We start from the raw sequence: 23,077 nt of genomic DNA on the forward strand, positions 1-23,077 counted from the left end.
AGTAACTACAGCGCTGCTAGTCGGTAACGGATGGCTATCTGGCAGTGGGTTAATGATGACTAGGTGTGTTGAGTAAGTCTGGCGCCGCGTCGCGGCTGGCTAGCACACCTCGATAATACTCAAACTCAAGCTACACAATTATCTTAGATACAGAGACAGCACAGACAACTATGTAGCTGGCTAACTAACACTAACACCACACTAATCAAGTCGTTGCGTTGTAATGTAATAGTTTCTGCGGTGCTGTTAGTCGGTAGAAGTTGGCTAGCTAACAGTGATGACTAGCTAGCTAGCAGCTAGCAGTGTTGACTACGTTAGGAGGACGAAGATAGCTAGCCTCGATAATTACTCAGTTACTCTAAACTACACAATTATCTTTGATACAAAGACGGCTATGTAGCTAGCTAAGAAGAATTGCTCAGATCAAACAAATCAAGCCGTTGTAATGTAGCGAAGTGGAATATTACCTGTGGAGCGAAGCGTGGTGCGACTGCTCGCTCCAAACCGGAAGTGCGACAATATCGGGTGCGACAATATCACTCATCAATATCACTCATCTCTCAAACATTGTTTGATGATCTCAAAAGGGCTTTGAAGCCAACTAAACGTTGGTTAAAAGTGGAACGATGCGACACTACACTTCGAGGGGTCACTCAGACTACCTCGCCTCTCACATTGAGAGTCATGCTGAAACTACACTTCCAGGACGTATCGCTCGTTCACCCTGTGTATGTTACCAGCCTCGAAACTGTAACCCTGCTACTTGGAGCAGACTTGATGGATCGGTTACTCCCATTGATGGATTGGAAAACCAACCAGGTAAGGTCACAGGCCACAGTGCCTTCTCCACTGACCACACTGTCTTCCCCTAACGCTAGCTGCAATGCAGTCATTCACGAGGGGTATCTGTCGAAAGCACCCCTTGGGAAAAAGACGTTTAGAAACCTCTTGGTGCAGAATCCGATACAAGGAGATATTACGATATCTCGACACATTCCTTCAGCCAATCTGATTGACCATTCTTTTCATGATTTCGAGCCAGCTGTCTCTGTGAATGAGCAACTTCCCTCCTCCTTGCAGTCGTGCAATACGGTAGTTGAGATGAATTTCTCTTGCCCTTCGGACACTTCCGCAAGCACTGCGGCCGTCTCAGCAAGAAACACATTGATGCGTAGAGTACACTCTGCTTCCGATGATACACCTTCTGCTTTGTTGGGGACTGTCACCCCTTACAATGACACTAATGGCGTCAGTCCAGCAACTGACCCGATGACTCCCACTGGTGAAACACTTTGCGATATCACAGACCGATATCCCCGTCTCAGTTTGCAGGTACTGAAAAGGTTGTCACACGCGTATGCGGTAGTGACTGACAGACCTCGACAGCCACTGAGGGTGTTGAAGCACAAACACCAGGAGATTTGGTTGAAAGGTTACAGCCATTCTCATAATAACGCGGCCACTGACAACTCGTACATAGGGTCCGACCTTTTCGTTTGCGCCTCGGACACCAACACCACCCGCTGATGGGGGGGTCCCGAGACACAAAGGGGTGGAATAGTAGCCCAGACCCATGATGAGCCTCATCGAGGCCGGTGGGGGGGTCGAGACTACGGACAACACCGTACGAGGCCGCCAGAGCATAAATCAAATCTAGTTGTAAACTCCCCTATGAGAACAGTGAGGAGCAGACAGGCCCCTAGACGGGGATTATCTGAGAACACATCTAAGATAGCACTGAGGTGTACCACACTGGTCGTAAAGGAAGTCCAATGGACTTGTCCACCTCCAAATCAAATGGCCATAATAATCATTCCTTGCCATGTGTAGGTTCAACTACAATACAACTAGTAATATGCTCCAATCATGTGTTCCGGTAGATAATATTTCAGAATAAATCGGTAGGACAACTGGACCCCTTGAATACCAGTACCAATACCACAGTCAGTCCAGCAACACTCAGTAAGAGGATTAGTAACCTCACAAGTTAAATTGCTATTCATAATAGCGACATAGGTGTCACTCAGAGTGCAACACGGGGAAGGGAATCTCCATTGCACTCTTCCAATGGTTAACACATGCCACTAATAAATAGAACCCTCCGTTCAGGCGAAAATTATTAGAAGTCATGAACCATGATCACACCACGTACGACTGGTCTAATACTTAGAGTACTTCCGTCGTGAGGTTAGCTCCTCCGTGGATAACATAGCTATGAAATTGACTTCATACCTACTGCCACTACAATAGCGGAAGACACAGTGACTTGTAGAAAACTACTACAGACTCCCTTGACACCAATTCTGACTGACCTCCAGGCATTGACCTGAAATTCACCTGACTACGTCAGACTCATTCTGAACAAGTTGTAATCTGCCAGGATACTTGGTTTTCTTCCCTTGACATGCGCGATTCTGTAAGCATAAACGCACATGCACAACGGAACATCCAATTAGGATTTATGCTAGGATCACTTAAGGGTCCAAGCAAAATACCAGCCTTAGTAAAGCTGAACATTTACTTCTAGGCCTTTGACTCTACACCACTCACCAGTTTTCTAACTGGTCATCCTGTAGACTGCCCAAAACTAGTGCCTTACAGCTGTAGACTTATCATATAGTTGTCAACTTAGGATAGTACCCTAAGCGCCACCCCGCAAATTAGGAAAGCCCTAAATATGTCATTAGACAATGCCATGATAAGGTCATTTTGCAAAGACCATGGACGTAGATAGAATACAGTCCAATTAGATGATTAAGGTGGCATAACTATATTTTGTTTTGTTTATGCTTTCATTCCTTTTGGTTCATTTTCTTCGGCACATAGAAAGTGATAGAGCCATAAACAACTCCCCCATACAACCATCAGTTAGTGCCACAACGCCGCTCATTTGGGAGGAAATGTAATGATATATTTCATGAGTGTGTGTGCGTGCGTGCGTTGTTAACATCTGCCTAAGTTACTGCCCAGATATTCCAGTCTGGACGACCAGACGACGGGTCCGGAACGGCGATCCCAATCCGGACATCCGCTGCCAAGCCATGGAACGGACTTCTTCATTTGCAGAGACCCTACCCGGGTCGACCACCAGAGTGGGGACTGCAATAGCAACCACCAACTGGACATCTACTGCCCAGCCTTGGAGCGGATTTCTTCATTTGCAGACACCCTACCCGGGTCGACCGCCAGATGGGGACCACAACGATGATCCACAACCAGGACAACCCACGTTCATTTTTATGTTGGTTTACAACATGCAGTTTAATCGCAAGATTGAACCCAACATGGGGGGACTGTCATGACGTTGGCCTGTGGGTAAGGTTTATGACCCCCCCCCCCCATAAATACCTTTCTCCCTTCCCCTCTCTGAATCTACTGAAGGACTTGAATAGCCTGTGTTAAATATAGAGAGTCTGGGGACATCAAACAAATGGGGAAAGGAACCATATTTTGTTAATAAAACCAGCTGCAAATATGCTCGATAACGTAATGAGTATGGATTTCATTTCAGTTGTTATCTGAGACATTATGATTGATGACAGGACGACATAAACTGTACCTGAGAAAGTATACGCCCTCTAGTTATCAGAGTCACATGGAATTGTTATGCAATTGAAATGTTTGATATTGAAAATGTTTGTTAGGAGATGAAATGTAATTTTAGCTTCCAAATGAGAGAATTGGGTTTTCATAAGGAAAGTGCCCTGCTTGATCAGTGGCCCAACCCTGTGGAGAGACAGGGGTTATAAACGATGAAACACCTCCCTCCCCCTCTCCACTATATAAGCCTTTGACGAAAAGATAACCACGTTGTTCCAGTACGGGAGGTCTGCAGCCTCTACGTTAGAAGGACACACATGTCAAGTACAGAACTAAGCCAACCTCGGCGTGAGCTCTGGTATGAACTGGTATGAACTTTGAGCTTATTCACTACAGAAGTGCTACTTCCTAGCCGTTGAGTTAGCAGCGGCCGCTGCTTACGTGGGCTAGGAAAGGACGGACGACGGATCCAGTCTAACAACCAGACGAAGATACCACCACGTATCCAATTGACCACCATTGACATTCTTCCGAAAACAGGGAGATCTGTTGGCCAACCCGGCCAGCATCTACGACCAATCTACCGAAGCGCAGCTCAGAGTAAATATTTATTGCATTTTCCTTTTCCAAATGGGCGGTAATTTAGAATGCATAAGATAATGTATTTACGATAGCATAGCTGCTGTTTCTGTGTTCCTAAATCTTCCAGCTCTTTCATTCAAGCCCAACCCCCTTTCCTTTGTGTAACCAGCTTTCATACAGGTTCCGTCCACCGGGACGTTTTCTGTATGACATCATTTGTATTCGGTGTATTTGTAATACTGTGTGATTAGTTTAGGTATTTAGTAAATAAATAATTAAACCCAATTTTGTATTGCTGATTCAACTTGTTAGCCAGGGTTCGTGAAAATAGCCAAGAATTTACAACTTTCATTATGAGACTGAAAATAAGAAAAGGGTTACTATTGACTGCTATCGATGTAAAATATTACAAAGTATTTTAAGAGTTTATTCGGAAGATAACGACTCTATAAACGTTCTTCCGTGGTGCCCCGACTTTCTAGTTAATTACATTTACATGATTAGCTTAATCAGGTAATATTAATTACAGAGAAATCATTTTATAAGTTAGCATGTCATATCACTTAATCCGGCATAGCCAAAGACACGACACTTCACTACACCCTACACTACTTCTGTTATATTACCTTCACTACACCCTACACTACTCCTGTCACAGTACCTTCACTACACCCTACACTACTCCTGTTACAGTACCCTCACTACATCCTACACTTCTCCTGTTACAGTACCTTCACTACACCCTACACCACTCCTGTTACAGTACCTTCACTACACCCTACACTACTCCTGTTACAGTACCTTCACTACACCCTACACTACTCCTGTTACAGTACCTTCACTACACCCTACACTGCTCCTGTTACAGTACCTTCACTACACCCTACACTACTCCTGTTACAGTACCTTCACTACACCCTACACTACTCCTGTTACAGTACTTTCACTACACCCTACACTACTCCTGTTACAGTACCTTCACTACAGCCTACACTACTCCTGTTACAGTACCTTCACTACAACCTACACTACTCCTGTTACAGTACCTTCACTACACCCTACACTACTCCTGTTACAGTACCTTCACTACAACCTACACTACTCCTGTAACAGTACCTTCACTACACCCTGCACCAGTCCTGTCAGAGTACCTTCATTACACCCTACTTGTGTGTGTGTGGTGTGTGTGTGTGTGGTGTGTGTGTGTGTGTGTGGCGCTAGGGGGGGGGGGGTGTGTGTGTGTGTGTGTGTGTGTGTGTGTGTGTGTGTGTGTGTGTGTGTGTGTGTGTGTGTGTGTGTGTGTGTGTGTGTGTGTGTGTGTGTCAAATGCGGTTCAAGTCGAGACTCTTCCTCTTTCTCTACATGTGCAGACACAAACTGACAAACACACACTACACAAACACACATACACACAAACACTACATATTCACACTGTTTAAACATTTTGATAAGTTTCAATGAAATGCTTTAAAAGGCACAGTTTATGTACATATACAATAGATATGTAAATCTCACAGGTACAACTGACTATTATGGTATTACTGTCTTCATTATTATAACAGACAAAATGAAGCCAAGATGATATGACAAAACACATAGTTCATATTTACACAAATATTTACAATAATATTGGTTGAATTTCCCAAAATCTGGAGATGAAAGTGATTTTAAAGCCAGATGTTCATATTTTACATACATTATATACAGTAAAACCACATAAGCTGTTTTAATACAATATGTCAAGGAGGATTTGAAACAGGAAAGGGATTGGGTTTTTTCAAGTCATTCCAAGATGGTGGCTCTGTGGTGACAACCCTTCATCTCTCTACAGGGAGCTTCCCTTCATCCCAAATGGCACCTTGTTCTCTATAGAGCACTGCCTTTTCCCAGGGTCCACATGGGGGATAGGTAATATTGTGCCACTTGGGACACATTCCTTGTATATATTCTATAGTACTACATTATTTTGGGTGGCTGGGCTGTAGAGTAGATGGCATCTTCTGGAGTGTCTTTAGAGAGGTGTACAGCAGGCTATCTTGTAGATTCTACTGTATCTTTGGGTAGCTGGGCTGTAGAATAGATGGAATCATCCTGGGTTCCACTGGCTGTTGGAGGACTTGAAGAGTCTCTCGAATCTTTGGGTAGATCCACATTGGAGAAGATGAGAGAAGCTGGGTGATCTGCAGTAGAATAGCTAGGATTTATATTATCTTTGGGAAGTCCACAGTAGAACAGCTTGGATTTATGTAATCTTTGTGGAAGCTAGCATTAGCATAGATGTCCAGTGTGAATCAAGTATGGGTTACTGTATATGTGGAGTGTATCTGAAAATTGGCATTGCGATATAAGCGGGAGGATCAACATAAGTGTGTGTATGGAAACATAACAGCTAATAAGGCAGATTGGTTTCCAATCAAGACTGTTTTGCGTGGCTGCTTGCTGTTTTCCTTGTAGCATTTTAGCTAAGCCAGTTAGGCAGGTTAGGATAATTAACATGGCAGGTTAGGAGAATTAACGTGACAGGTTAGGATAATTAAAATGGCAGGTTAGGAGAATTAACGTGACAGGTTAGGAGAATTAATGTGACAGGTTAGGAGAATTAATGTGGCAGGTTAGGATAATTAATGTTGCCGGTTATTATAACTAACATGGTAGCTTAGGAGACCTAACCTAGCAGGTTAGGAGAATCAGGTAAAGGTTAGGGTTAGCTAAAATGCTACAAGGAAGTAACAAGCAGCGATACAAATCGATCTTGAGTGGCAACCAAACTGCCCAATTAGTTGTTAGGTTTCCATACACCCACTAATGTTGCTCTTCCCACTTATTTGTCAACGCCCACGTTCAAACACTCCACGTGTGCAGTTACACATGAATCTGGAGAATACCTGTGGCAGAGCTAGCAGGGTAGGTTGTAGAGGCTTGTCCAGCAGGGTAGGTTGTAGAGACTTGTCCAGCAGGGTAGGTTGTAGAGGCTTGTCCAGCAGGGTAGGTTTAGGGACTAGGCCAGCAAGACCAATCATTAAGGTTAGAATTGGTCTGCCTGTGTTAACGCAGCCTATGAGTCTGATAATCCATTACCTGTTGAAACTGAGCTGTCTAATGAACAAGTGCTGTTTGCAGCAGGTTCTTCATGTTGACAGATTGAGGAATGATAACAGACTACAGTAGAAACCCACTAGAGGATTCTGTAGACTCACACACTCAACCCTTAGATGTTTAGTTTACCACCTCCCTGTCTATCACCTATACACTACAGGTTGTTATGGACCACACACACACCACACACACACACACCCCCTGATATGTCTCACCTCTCCAGTAGGGTCAGGTTGTGTGTTGGAGGAGACTGGTGGTAGTGGTGGTGTTCTCCTGGTTCCTCTCCTCTGTCTGTAGAACAGGAGCAGGACCAGTCCTAACACTGTCACCATGACTACCAGACCAGCACTGGTCCACACCATCAGACCTGACCACAGACAGGAGGAGAGACTTTACAGAGTACTGTATATATCATAGATACCATCAGACCTGACCACAGACAGGAGGAGAGACTTTACAGGATACTGTTTATATCATAGATACCATCAGACCTGACCACAGACAGGAAGAGAGACTTTACACAGTACTGTATATATCATAGATACCATCAGACCTGACCACAGACAGGAGGAGAGACTTTACAGAGTACTGTATATATCATAGATACCATCAGACCTGACCACAGACAGGAGGAGAGACTTTACAGAGTACTGTATATATCATAGATACCATCAGACCTGACCACAGACAGGAGGAGAGACTTTACAGAGTACTGTATATATCATAGATACCATCAGACCTGACCACAGACAGGAGGAGAGACTTTACAGAGTACTGTATATATCATAGATACCATCAGACCTGACCACAGACAGGAGGAGAGGCTTTACAGAGTACTGTATATATCATAGATACCATCACACCTGACCACAGACCGGAGGAGAGACTTTACAGAGTACTGTATATATCATAGATACCATCACACCTGACCACAGACAGGAGGAGAGACTTTACAGAGTACTGTATATATCATAGATACCATCAGACCTGACCACAGACAGGAGGAGAGACTTTACAGAGTACTGTATATATCATAGATACCATCAGACCTGACCACAGACAGGAGGAGAGACTTTACAGAGTACTGTATATATCATAGATACCATCAGACCTGACCACAGACAGGAGGAGAGACTTTACAGAGTACTGTATATATCATAGATACCATCAGACCTGACCACAGACAGGAGGAGAGACTTTACAGAGTACTGTATATATCATAGATACCATCAGACCTGACCACAGACAGGAGGAGAGACTTTACAGAGTACTGTATATATCATAGATACCATCAGACCTGACCACAGACAGGAGGAGAGACTTTACAGAGTACTGTATATATCATAGATACCATCAGACCTGACCACAGACAGGAGGAGAGACTTTACAGAGTACTGTATATATCATAGATACCATCAGACCTGACCACAGACAGGAGGAGAGACTTTACAGAGTACTGTATATATCATAGATACCATCAGACCTGACCACAGACAGGAGGAGAGACTTTACAGAGTACTGTATATATCATAGATACCATCAGACCTGACCACAGACAGGAGGAGAGACTTTACAGAGTACTGTATATATCATAGATACCATCAGACCTGACCACAGACAGGAGGAGAGACTTTACAGAGTACTGTATATATCATAGATACCATCAGACCTGACCACAGACAGGAGGAGAGACTTTACAGAGTACTGTATATATCATAGATACCATCAGACCTGACCACAGACAGGAGGAGAGACTTTACAGAGTACTGTATATATCATAGATACCATCAGACCTGACCACAGACAGGAGGAGAGACTTTACAGAGTACTGTATATATCATAGATACCATCAGACCTGACCACAGACAGGAGGAGAGACTTTACAGAGTACTGTATATATCATAGATACCATCAGACCTGACCACAGACAGGAGGAGAGACTTTACAGAGTACTGTATATATCATAGATACCATCAGACCTGACCACAGACAGGAGGAGAGACTTTACAGAGTACTGTATATATCATAGATACCATCAGACCTGACCACAGACAGGAGGAGAGACTTTACAGAGTACTGTATATATCATAGATACCATCAGACCTGACCACAGACAGGAGGAGAGACTTTACAGAGTACTGTATATATCATAGATACCATCAGACCTGACCACAGACAGGAGGAGAGACTTTACAGGAATTTCCAGGTTTTTCAGAAATTACCAGATTCTTTGCAAACTCTATGCTTTCCAGACTATAAATATCATAGATGGATAGATACAACTGTCATTTGGTCGGTTTGTTGGATAGACTGATGGATAGATCAGTCAATAAGATAAGGTAGGTTGGATGGTGGTCAGTCGTTTGGTTGGACAGACAGACAGACAGACAGACAGACAGACAGACAGACAGACAGACAGACAGACAGACAGACAGACAGACAGACAGACAGACAGACAGACAGACAGACAGACAGACAGACAGACAGACAGACAGACAGACAGACAGACAGACAGACAGACAGACAGACAGACAGACAGACAGACAGACAGACAGACAGACAGACAGACAGAACTCACCTGAGAGGAGACAGCAGGAGACAACATGGAGTATCTTCATTCTGGACAGTTACTCCTCAGTTTCTATACTGTTAAAGTTACTTTACTATCACAGTTACTATACTGTTAAAGTTACTTTACTATCACAGTTACTATACTGTTAAAGTTACTTTACTATCTCAGTTACTACACTGTTAAAGTTACTTTACTATCCTACCGGCTAGCACAGTTCCACAACAGCATCTCTGTCTGCAACACACACCCCACTCCTCTCTCTTTCTCTTTATCGCTCTCGCTCTCTCTGTCTTTTTGTCTCTCTCTGTCTTTAAATTAAATTAAATTCAAAGGGCTTTATTGGCATGGGAAACATGAATACATTGCCAAAGCAGAGATACACCTCTCTCTCTCTCTCTCTCTCTCCAATGTCAATGTAAGGGCTTTATGGGAAGCATATGTTAACATTGCCTAAGCAAGTGAAGTAGATAATAAACAGAAGTGAAATAAATAATCAAAATTAACAGTCTCTCTCTCTCTCTCTTTCTCTCTGCATGTCAAGGAGATGAGTATAGTGATGGTGGTGGTGGTGGAAGGGCTGGGCATTATCCTACACATCCTGTTGATTTCTCTGAATTGACCTCAGTGTCTGCAGGTCTATATGTGCCGCAGAGTGAAACTGGTTTAAACCGGCCGGAGTTTAGACTTCTAAACCACCAGACAACTCAGCTAGCTGTGGTGACTAAGTGTTAAAACTGTCAACTTCTCTGTTCTAAAGTTACCATGTTTGTTTCAGCAGAGGAGGAACACATTGTTGAGATGATGACAATATAGTTAAAGTATGCATCAATATATTTTATTACTTTTTCTGACATTTAATTGATCCAAATACAGTCTTTGTAAATGATCAACTCAACAGATGAGTTTCTGAACAGAAGAAACATCCCTCCTCTACAACCCAACTCCCCTTAATGAATGATGTCATCACATAACAGACAAGCTACTGAGATCTCAGTAAACCAATAGAACAACCTCCACATCGCCCCCTACAGAATGTTATCAGTACTGATGAATAAATCTACTATAATCTCCACCACCAGTCGTCTCTCTCTCTCTATGGAGCCTGGGGACGAGGTTACAGTTATTCTAATGAAATATATGTTTCAACTCAGTCAGTTCAGGAAGTGAAGTGAAATTCCATTCATAGATTGAAAAGTCCATGTGGAAAATGATGGTCATCAATGATAAATTGAATTGCGATTCATTGTCTGAATTGAAATGGAAATCAATTAAATTGAATTGGACCCCAGCTCTGGTAACAAGAACACTGTGTCACAACCAGACGATCAGACAACCTCTTCTCTTCAGACTACAGACCATAGAATTACATATTAGGACTTAATTACATAATAGACTTTAATTAGTGCTACAGAGTCTATTCAGAGTCAGTAGCTGTGACATCGTCGAGGCTCTGGTAGACAGCCAATGCTTTATGTTCCAGCGCCTGATAGGCTGATTGGTAGAGGGCGGGGTCATGAGCAATGCATTCTGGGTCAGCGTGGACACGGACTGAGAGTCCACTGCATTCTGGGTAGAAGTTCTACTTTCTTCATCCTCACCATCTTCCTCATCATCAGCATGATGTATTTCACAATTATAAATACACTGACATAAAGAAATGATGTATTTCTAAATATGTGACTACATTTCCCATTTGAGCCTTATGTACCATTTCCAATAATGTTTTTTGTTAATCATAGTAACTATAGCAACAGTGCATGACTTCCTGTTGGCCTCTACATCATCAGCAGAACAACATGGCCATCGCTACATCATTAGAAATCTAATGAAACTTAACAGCACTCTCACTCTGTCTTGCAGGAGAGTCCAATGATGGATAGTTTTGAGAGAGAGAGAGAGAGAGAGAGAGAGAGAGAGAGAGAGAGAGAGAGAGAGAGAGAGAGAGAGAGAGAGGCAACACTCGACACTATGGAACACAAAGCTTTTACTATCTCATCCTGGAATATACAAGGTCTGAGGTCATCTGCCTTTGGCCTAAAGAGCAGGAACCCAGACTTTATCAAAGAAATTGGAAATGTATTTTTTGTTGGTCCTAATTTGAGAACAGTAGACCCATTTCGTTCTGCCCCTGAACAAGGCAGTTAACCCACTGTTCCTAGGCCGTCATTGAAAATAAGAATTTGTTCTTAACTGACTTGCCTAGTTAAATAAAGGTCAAATAAAAATAAAATATATATTTTTTTTCATTATGTACAGAAGGCTACATGACATGACCATATTTGGTCTTAGGTCCGTTGCTAAGGTGTTGTTATTTACTAAGGTTTTCTAATTGATTGATCAGGCTTAATGTTATTTGACTCCCTTGTTGTGAAACAGTTTTTTTAAGTATGTGCTAACTTCATAACTGCCATACCAAGCGGTGATGCAGCCAGTCACGATCCTCTCAGTGGTGCAGCTGTAGAACATTTTGAGGATCTGTACCAAATCTTTTCAGCATCCTGAGGAGAGAGGAAGCGTTGTCAGGCCCTCTTCACGACTGAAAATATAAGGCTGCAACCATTTTTTTTTATAGTATGTGCTAACTTCATACATGAGTTTCATGGATTCACAGGGGCTCTAAACATTAAATACCTAGCTCTCAAATGGTTCAAGCATGTACAACTGACTGAACAACACTAAAACAAAATAACAAAACTTGCTGTATCGTCTATAAGCCATAGAGAGAGGGATAATACCTGTGGAACACTATGGCTCCGTTTCAAATGGCACCCTATTCCCTATTTAGTGCACTACTTTTGACCATCTTAGTGAACAAAAATAGTGCACTATACAGGGAATAGGGTGCCATTTGAGTCTGTGTTTAGAGGGAACAGTTGACCTTTCCCTCAGCGTGAATAGTTGATATAATGTCATCATGGTGACAACTGGCTATTGTTGGTCATCTAGAGCAAAGAGAAAAGGGTTTGGAATAAGACAAAGGGATTGGGTCAGATCTTGGTATTAATCCGCTGATTCAGCGTGACTAATTGGAGATGTATTACGTGAGAGCAACACAGTTGAAACAGTTGAAACTATAGTACAAACAGAAGACAAAAAACTGAACGATAAAGGGAACAATGTCAAGAACACTTAGAGGTAGCCTATCTGTCAGCACGGCACAGTTGAAACAGGCATATCTATATCACAAACAGAAGACAAAAAACTGAACGATAAAGGGAACAATGACAAGAACACTGGACAGTGAGCTCCAAAAGTATTGGGACAGTGACACATATTTAGTTGTTTTGGCTCTATACTCCAGCACTTTGGATTTGAAATGATTTGCTGACGTTGAGGTTAAAGTGCAGACTGTCAGCTTTAATTTGAGGGTATTTTCATCCATATCGGGTGAACTGTTTAGAAATTACAGCACCTTTTGTATACGGTTGAGGAGACCGAAAGTATTGGGACAAATTCACTTAAATGGGTATTAAAGTAGTAAAAAGTTAAGTATTTAGTCCCATATTCATAGCACACAATGACTACATAAATTAGTTGGATGCATTTGCTATTTGTTCTTGTTGTGTTTCAGATTATTTTGTGCCCAATAGAAATGAATGGTAAATAATGTATTGTGTTATTTTGGAATCACTTTTATTGTAAATAAGAATAGGATATGTTTCTAAACACTTCTACATTAATGTAAATGCTACCATGGTTACAGATAATCCTGAATGAATTGTTAATAATGAGTAAGACATTTACATTTTATACCCCCCCCCCAAAAAAAATGCTAACCTCCCTTGTTATTGTAATGGTGAGAGGATGTCTTGGGGGTAAGAAGTCAGCCAAATGTTAAGTTGTTCTATGGGTTATCGTGAGACATTAATCACCTCATAAATCATACGGTGTTCACCTAATACCACCCATCAGCCACCACACCTGTCCTGTTGATTTAAGGTTTTGGAGATTTCTTTTAAGTTCGCTTAATTCATTTGAAAACATCCAATTTATTCGACATGCCACCCAACAGAGCATATAGACTTTAGCTTAATCACAGCCCAGGTTACCATGGTTATCAGGCCATTGTTGCATTCCTTACGTATGAATGTTGATAGTTGTGATTCAACCTCTTCCAGACCTATTGTTAGCCTGAAATCCAGTCAGTTTCTGATGACATTTCACTCCTTGTACTCTGTGTCATTGCCAAACAGTTTATCATGACAAGGAGTGGCAAGGAGTGGAATGAGAGCTGAACATACTGGGACCCAGGCTAAGGTATTGTCCCTGGGAATATTGCACAATGTGTCCCGTTTCCCCCACTCCCTGATAACCAGTGTATAAATGCCTAGCTTACAGGTGGGTTCCAGCAGTCAGCATCAAGATTTGGTAAGTCAGTATTCCTCTCAGATCACTATTCATACTGTATGGTTAAACAAAGTTATTTTTGGTTTGGTGAAATTAATATATCTGAACACATTAAGTTTGAAATGTTATAATACCCTCCAGAGAATTTGTATGTTTATTTAATGTCCAAAAATATATATATTTGATGTTTCGTAACATTTGTTTTTTTAACGTGGTTTATTGCAGTCTTGTGACAGTTAAAAAATATGTTTTTTATCACAATGAGATAACGTGTATATATAAAATTAAATCAAACTTTTATTTACAGTGCATTTAAAAGTGACTGACTATCCAGTAGATGTAAATTGTGGATAAAGTGTGGATGAATATAATAAGTGTATTTTCTTTCAGGTTGTGTTCCCCGTTTCTGCCCCTGTATAAGTAACTACTGTTGATGAGGATGATCCTGGTAGCTCTGCTGGTTCCTCTCCTGGTTCTGTCCAGCGCTGGACATACCTCAGGTACACGCAAATATACTATATATTTAATACATCAACATTTTCACAGTACCAGTCAAAAAGTTAGACACACCTACTCATTCAAGGGTTTTTCTTTATTTTTACTATTTTCTACATTGTAGGATAATAGTGAAGACATCAAAACTATGAAATAACACATATGGAATCATGTAGTAACCAACAAAAGTGTTAAACAAATCAAAATATATTTAACATTTTTGATCCTTCAAAGTAGCCACCCTTTGCCTTGATGACAGCTTTGCACACTCTTGGCATTCTCTCAACCAGCTTCATGAGGTAGTCACCTGGAATGCATTTCAATTAACAGGTGTACCTTGTTAAAAGTTAATTTGTGGAATTTCTTTCCTTCTCAATGCGTTTGAGCCAATCAGTTGTGTTGTGACAAGGTAGGGCTGATATACAGAAGATAGAACCTTGAATGAGTAGGTGTGTCCAAACTTTTGAATGGTCATGTGTGTATATATATATGACAGACAATATATCATTTGTAAAATAGATTTTCTCACTGAGATCAAATATATTTGGTTAGACAGTATAGTGATACATGTATCATGTATTAAGTATTGTATTAACTAAGTATTTAATAGAGTATTTATAAACTGGGTGGTTCGAGCCCTGAATGCTGATTGGCTGACAGCCGTGATTTATCAGACCGTATACCAGGGGTATGACAAAACATTTATTTTTACTCCTCTAATTACATTGGTAACCAGCTTCTAATAGTAATAAGGCAACTCGGGTTTGTGGTATATGGCCAATATAACATGGCTACGGGCTGTGTCCAGCTCCACGATGCATCGTGCCTAAGAACAGCCCTTAGCCGTGGTATATTGGCCACATACCACACCCCTTCATGCCTTATTGCTTAAATAGCCCACCACACAACTGACTTCTGTATTTTCTCTGCTCTTTAGTCTCAGAGCCTAAAAATGGAGTCATCAAAACAATGCAGGTGTATCATGATACCTCAACCTAAAAAGACGATGAACCCATATATTCCCAAATTCCCACAGGTACGATTGTCACCAGCTGCGAGGCGTGTCACGAACAAGCCGTTTGCCGCACCTCGCCCATGGCAGGTGACATCACATGTACCTGTAAGAAGGGCTTCACCGGAGACGGCCTCATCTGCTTACCTGGTCACACCGCCACCGATGACCACCATGCCCCTCGCCGTGTCCGCCGCTCCTACCCCACCTCCAACACCAACCTTGCCCATGTCCGGTTCAGCTGCGGCTTTTATAAGTGCGCCGATGGGGAGGACTGCATCACGGTCAACGGCATCCAGCAGTGCGCCAACCCCTGTAAGATCTACACGGTCCTGAACGACGCCTGGCGTTCCACCAACAACAACGTGGGCGAGAAACACTGCGACCGCAACGTCCACTGGGACGGCTATTACCGCATGTTCATCGGCAACCAGAGCGTGTCCATGCCGGACAAGTGTGTGGATTCGTTAAAGTGCGGCACCCAGGCTCCCTTGTGGCTGGCGTTTCCTCCCCCCCAGCAGGTGGATGAGATTGTCCAGAGTGCAGTCTGCGCCAGCTTCAATGGGGACTGCTGCTGGGTGCAGTCTCAGCCCATCCACGTCAAGGCATGCCCTGGGAACTACTTTGTGTACAAGTTCGTCATGCCTCCCGGGTGCTACTTCGCCTATTGTGCATGTAAGGTTTTGCCCCCTGCTCTGCCAAGTTCTGAGTGGGGCTTGTTGTTATTGTGCCTTTTGAATTGAAGTTATTGTATTTATTTTTTTAACTGTTTACTGCTTAGTCATTCACCAGCTGGTTATATCCACCATGATGTTCTTCTTATGGCCCTAGATATCAACAGTACTCAGCATATTCATCCAGTACATTCGTATTGTGTGATTCTGGTAATACCAACATACTAGTTCTTTCAAAACATGAGCGATGAATGTTCCCTCATAACTGTGTCTCCTGTTTAACTCCTTGTTCCAGATGTGTCAGCTCTCACCACAACACCAAAACCAGTCACAACAACAACCACCACAACAACAACAACCACAACAACAAAAGCACCTGTAAAGGTCACCACAACAACAAAAGCACCTGTAAAGGTCACCACAACAACAAAAGCACCTGTAAAGGTCACCACAACAACAAAAGCACCTGTAAAGGTCACCACAACAACAAAAGCACCTGTAAAGGTCACCACAACAACAAAAGCACCTGTAAAGGTCACCAAGACAACAAATGCACCTGTAAAAGACACCACAACAACACAAACACCTGTTACGATACCCACGACAACAGAAACACCTGCTAAGATCACCACAACACCGCAAACACCTGTTAAGATCACCACGATAATGCAGACACCTGTTAAGGTCACCACGACAACACAAACACCTATTAAGATCACCGTGACAACACAAACATCCGTAAATATCACCACTACGACAAAATCACCAGTAGACAAAAATCGCACCACAACAACAACACAGTCACAGGTTGCCACGACTACGCCAAAAGCAATGTGTGGTACCTGCAGAGCGGGGGAGACCTGCGTGAGCACCGATGGGGTCACTTGGCGGTGTGAGAGGCCAGGTGAGCTCTCAGAAAACACCTGCTTGAGGACCTATGTACTCTTAGAAAGAAAGGTGCTATCTAGAACCTAAAAGGGTTCTTCGGCTGCCCCCATAGGAGAACCCTTTGAAGAACCCTTTTTTGGTTCCAGGTAGAACCCTATTGGGTTCCAAGTAGAACCCCTTCCCTAGAAGGTTCGCCCTGGAACCAAAAAGGGTTCTCCTATGGAAACAGCCGAGGAACCCTTTTGGAATAATTTTTTCTAAAAGTGCATATGAGAATTTGTAATTCCTTCTTTTCATTTGGGGTTCTTGAATAACACTCTCCCGTTTTCTTTCTTTTCTCATGCCTCTCTCGCTCTCTTTCTCTCTTACAGATCAGCCTGTTTTGCTGCGACCTGAGCTGGTATGTGGGCGGAGCCTGGTACAGGTGGGTCTCAACAGGACTAACCTGGAGGCCGCTGGTCTGGACGCCACCACTGCTAACCTGGCCGACCCCCGATGCAAAGCTCACGAAGAGCATGACGGCATGGTATGGTACCAGGTGGAGCGCACGGAGGGCACCTGCGGAAACACTCTGGAGGTGAGAACAGACCCCGACCCGTTCACCCCTTTCCTCACCGGAACTTTCAACAGAAAACACTTGCTGTGAGACATTTTGACATCAACAGAAAATTATGAACAGATTAACTGAAATACAATAGTCCAAGAATGGTATTAGAAAATGGTAACTGGTGAGAGGTCCTCTCCTAGATTCTAATCTTCTTCCCTTTTCCCCCTTTCACCAGACAAACGGAATTGATGCCATCTTTTCCAACAGTTTATTCATCTACCACATTCACGACGTGTCCTTCACTCGACCCGTGAGCGTGCCTTTCTCTTGTGCCTACCCTCTGGAATCAGAGACCAGCCTGGATGTGGCCATCAAACCCTACCTGTCGTAAGTGGAGACGTTACGTTACAGTAAACAATATAAAACATGGACAATGTAACGCAACAGGGGCGCAACTTTCACTTGGGACGGGGGGACATGTCCCCTCCCACCATATTCTGAAATTGCATTTTTGTCCCCCCCGAGTTTTATCATTGGAATGTGATTCAAACGATGCAACGTTGTGCTTTAGGACCATGCGGACGCCTCCGAGTGGTTGGGTAGGCTGTTTGGAATGTTTATCCAACTGGATTTTAAAATTATAATAATTATGTCCCCCCCACTTCTAAAACCAAAGTTGCGCCCCTGTAACACAATGTAACACAAAGCAGGCTAACACATGTCGAACTGTCAGTATTCTGTAAAAGCATAGACAGTTTATACTCTAAACCTGTGGTTCTTGATGATCCTTTAGATAACTAGTTAAGGGGTTTGCACCTCCTCTGTCCACTCATCACAGTACTGGTTGTTCTGGTTGTTCCATCAAGATACGTAGCTGAAGCTGGCTGTGTAATAGTGTTGAAATTATTATAATAATAATAATAATAATAATTTATTATCTTGCCTATCTAAAGTGACTTTGGGTGTCTTGAAAAGTGCTTCAAAAATAATTTGTATTTATTATTATTATTATTATTATAAATAATGATAATAACGATTCATTTTATTTAGCCCGTAAAGTGCATTTCTCACCCAAGGCACTATGTTTGTCCTTCACCATCTCTGACTGCATCTCTTATTAACCAAATCTCCTATTCGCCCATTTGACAGGCTGAAGGATTCCAAAGTCGGTAAGGGCTCCAAAGTGGGCTCCAACATGACTCTGTACCACAGCGACAACTTCACAAAGGCTTACCCAGCGGGCGGAGTCACCTTGCCGGTGGGTTCCGTGCTGCACGTGGGTGTGTCCGTAGAGGAGTCCGAGACGGAGCGTTTTGTGGTCGTTCTGGAGGACTGCTATGCCACACAATCCCCCGACCCTAAAGACATCATGCGATACTACATCATTCAGAACAAGTATGTGTGTGGGTGTCTTGGTTTATACTCAAGGAACATATGGAGGAGGGTTTCCCAGACACAGATTATGTCTGGTCCTGGACTAACAACACTTTAAATGGAGCTTCTCCATTGAGAATACTTTTTACTCCAGGACCAGGCTTAATCTGTGTCTGGGAAACCGAACCCTAATGTTTGTGTATTTTTTGGTTGCGTTTTTTTTGGTTGCGTTATCTAACCTAAACCCTGGCCCTCCCTGTTTCTTAGATGTCCAACTGAATTCCGTCAAGTTAGGGTGGAGGAGAGCGGCTCGTCCCTCAGGGCTCGCTTCTCTGCTCTGCTGTTCCTGTACCAGGGGGACTACCGGGACGTCTTCCTGCACTGCAGACTCAGCCTTTGTGACCAGAGGAGCTCCTCCTGCACTCCAGTGAGTCCTGCATCTTTCCCGCTGGCTCATCCGCTCTGTTTGTGGTCTCTCTCTCTGGTCTCACTAATTTTGTGTGTGGTGGTTTCTGACTCTCTCTGGTCTCTCTGTCTCAGTGTCTGGTCTCTCTGACTCTCTCTGGTCTCTCTGTCTCAGTGTCTGGTCTCTCTGACTCTCTCTGGTCTCTCTGTCTCAGTATCTGGTCTCTCTGACTCTCTCTGGTCTCTCTGTCTCAGTGTCTGGTCTCTCTGACTCTCTCTGGTCTCTCTGTCTCAGTGTCTGGTCTCTCTGACTCTCTCTGGTCTCTCTGTCTCAGTATCTGGTCTCTCTGACTCTCTCTGGTCTCTCTGTCTCAGTGTCTGGTCTCTCTGACTCTCTCTGGTCTCTCTGTCTCAGTGTCTGGTCTCTCTGACTCCATCTCGTCTCTCTGTCTCAGTGTCTGGTCTCTCTGACTCCTTCTCGTCTCTCTGTCTCAGTGTCTGGTCTCTCTGACTCTCTCTGATCTCTCTGTCTCAGTATCTGGTCTCTCTGACTCTCTCTGGTCTCTCTGTCTCAGTGTCTGGTCTCTCTGACTCTCTCTGGTCTCTCTGTCTCAGTGTCTGGTCTCTCTGACTCTCTCTGGTCTCTCTGTCTCAGTGTCTGGTCTCTCTGACTCTCTCTGGTCTCTCTGTCTCAGTGTCTGGTCTCTCTGACTCCATCTCGTCTCTCTGTCTCAGTGTCTGGTCTCTCTGACTCTCTCTGGTCTCTCTGTCTCAGTGTCTGGTCTCTCTGACTCTCTCTGGTCTCTCTGTCTCAGTGTCTGGTCTCTCTGACTCCATCTCGTCTCTCTGTCTCAGTGTCTGGTCTCTCTGACTCCATCTCGTCTCTCTGTCTCAGTGTCTGGTCTCTCTGACTCCTTCTCGTCTCTCTCCTCAGGTGTGCTCCAAAAGGAAATATCGCTCTGTCACCCCCTCCGTTCCCCTCGAACCCCTCACCATCGGACCAATCACCTGTGAGTATGACCTCATAAGTTATCAATCAAAAACAATAAGTGAATAGATGTCAATCAAACAAATTATGTTGATGTCAGTGATGGACGCTCAGGTAACTAACTAACTAACGAACTAAATAACTAACAGGGTATTTGTTTCTGACTTCCAGGGTCCCAAAATGAAGTTTGAACTTCATGAATCCCTGTCATGCTTCCTGTATCCTAAATTAACAATGAATACAGTTATCTAAATGATTTATGTGAAGTTCATAAACCTATCTCACCTATACATCATTTATGTCCTAAACCAAGCCATTTCATATTTAATATCTTACATACATCCAGTTATAAATAACGATATTTTAAGGATATTTTTATATTTTTTATACGGCTAGAATAATTGGGAAAATATTTATATTTGAACCAACACAAATTCATTGATGAACCTTTAACTAAGGCTTGAGGCCAGAAAGTGTATGTGCCACTAATGTTTGAAACGTGAAAATAAATGGACATATAGTTGGGATTATATCAACACAAACATCTCCCCTTTCTAGTTCACACTGCAGTAAGAACTTCTATTTAAAAGAAAATATTATTTAATCCTATTACTCTAAAATGCTTTGTATGTGCAGTAATTTAATAGTGTTATTAAAGACGATAAATGTATGTATCAATGTATTAATGTACTGGGCATGTAGTGTACTATTGCTCTAAAATGCTTTGTATGTGCAGTAATTGAATAGTGTTAATAAAATATAAATTATAAATATATGTATAAATATAGTAATGAATGAATAATGTACTGGGCATGTTGTGTACCACTGCTATAGCTGAGTTCTTTCTCTTTGGGATCAGTCTTGACAATGATGAACCAGTAGGTGTCAGTATTACCACAGAAACACTGGTAGAAGTCTGCATCATCACCACACGACAACAGCAGATTTACAAAACTGGCAATTCCACCAATTTTCAACCTCATTTTCATTATCGCCAGCACAATACCATTGTCTACATATATGAAAACTGCACATTTCGACGTTTTGTATAAAATAATATATAAAGTTCTACCTGATGACATCAAAAGTTTAAACATTTTAAAAAATATATATAGATTTTCAAATACTATGAGATTATGAAAATACCCTCCCTCTGGCTAGAAAAATCCCTGGGTTTTTAAAGTTTAGATCCAAAAAATCTTTAAGGACCTTTCTTCTCTTTTTAACAACCGATCATAGAAACATGCAATTTTCACATACAATGGGGTCTGAAATGATTGACATTATTGATAAAGATGAGCATTAATGACTGTTTAAAATAAATAATTCAAATACTGAGCTATATTTAATGCTAAAAAAAAAAGGAAATTATATATTTATTATACTAATACAATTGCTCAGAGAGAGATTTTGTTTAACAAGTAGTATTTTTTCTCTCAAAATGGTAGGGGTTAAAATTATTGACACCTCTAAAGAGTCTTAGAAATAATGTAGTCAAAAGTTTAGTATTTTGTCCCATACTCCCAAGACATGTTCAACTCCCCTGTTATTGGTCATGGTGAGAGGTTAGCATGTCTTGGGGGTATGATCTTTGACCCTCTGTAACTTTCTCACTCATCATTATTCTCGATTCTAATAGGATTATCCGTAACCATGGTAGCTTCCACATTAAATGTAGAAGTGTTTAGAAACATATTATATTCTTATTTACAATAAAAGTGACTCCAAAATGACAACACATGATTTACCATTACCATCTATTGGGCACAAAATCATCTGAAACACAACCAAAACGAATTGCAAATGCATCCAACAAGTTTGTAGAATCACAGCCTTGATGTAGTCATTGCGTACTAGGAATATGGGACCAAATACTAAACTTTTGACTACTTCATTGATAAGAATTCTTTAAGGGTGTCACTAATTACGTTTTTGAGAGAAAAAGTATTACTTGTTAAAAAATGTATATTTGTATCTGAGCAATTGTACTGTGTATGTTGTATACACATAGACTTGCCTTGTTTTAGGACTGATCATTTCCTCAAATCATTGAGTAAGTTCCAACCAAACCTGAGTTGCTGTGTGTGTATGCTGTGATTTGATGATGTCAATAAATAACTCTGTATGATGATGCTCATTGTCTAATGATTGTCTATTTGCCCTGCAGTAAACCGTTTACGCCAGCAGGGGTTAATGTAGGCTAATAAATAGACTAGCATGTCAAATGGACACCATGTGAGTTTCCCGTCACTTCAATAAACAAACACAGCATTTGACTTCAAACTGTAGCCTACTTATTTAGTTATTTCTTCATTTACATACATTTTTATTATTTCAATTCATACATATTCACACACACACATACATGTTTTATTTATTTTTGTGTTTTCTGATATAGGTGGAGGATAGTCATACGTGGTGGCATTGATGGGTACAGCTGCCTCGTTGTGTTTCTCCGTGCTTCCAGCAACAATCGCAGCAGTACTGTAATGGATTGCTTCATGAATGCTGTCTCCAGATATGGCGTTCCCTCCAGAGTTAGGACGGACCATGGAGG

General features: G+C 42.1%; 1 protein-coding gene across 1 annotated transcript; it reads left to right on the top strand.

Annotated features, from left to right (window-relative positions):
- The first annotated feature begins 14,529 nt into the window (after positions 1-14,529).
- Positions 14,530-21,295, top strand: LOC106592376 (pancreatic secretory granule membrane major glycoprotein GP2). The gene is made up of 9 exons (XM_082958619.1): positions 14,530-14,637; positions 15,669-16,319; positions 16,614-17,222; positions 17,578-17,783; positions 17,989-18,140; positions 18,903-19,148; positions 19,395-19,554; positions 20,467-20,542; positions 20,692-21,295. Exons 1-9 carry the CDS (start codon positions 14,571-14,573, stop codon positions 20,709-20,711), a joined length of 2,187 nt encoding a protein of 728 aa, XP_082814745.1. The 5' UTR covers positions 14,530-14,570; the 3' UTR covers positions 20,712-21,295.
- The last annotated feature ends 1,782 nt before the right edge of the window (positions 21,296-23,077 follow it).

Source organism: Salmo salar, chromosome 12, assembly GCF_965601325.2.
Source record: "Salmo salar chromosome 12, fSalSal1, whole genome shotgun sequence".
In the NCBI taxonomy this organism is placed as follows: Eukaryota; Metazoa; Chordata; class Actinopteri; order Salmoniformes; family Salmonidae; genus Salmo; species Salmo salar.

Bases quoted from the DNA above. Each gene is read 5' to 3' on its own strand.
- LOC106592376 (XM_082958619.1), top strand. From the start codon at position 14,571: ATGAGGATGATCCTGGTAGCTCTGCTGGTTCCTCTCCTGGTTCTGTCC. The intron at 17,223-17,577 runs GTGAGCTCTCAG...TCTCTCTTACAG, and splicing joins TTGGCGGTGTGAGAGGCCAG to ATCAGCCTGTTTTGCTGCGA. The intron at 19,555-20,466 runs GTGAGTCCTGCA...CTCTCTCCTCAG, and splicing joins GGAGCTCCTCCTGCACTCCA to GTGTGCTCCAAAAGGAAATA.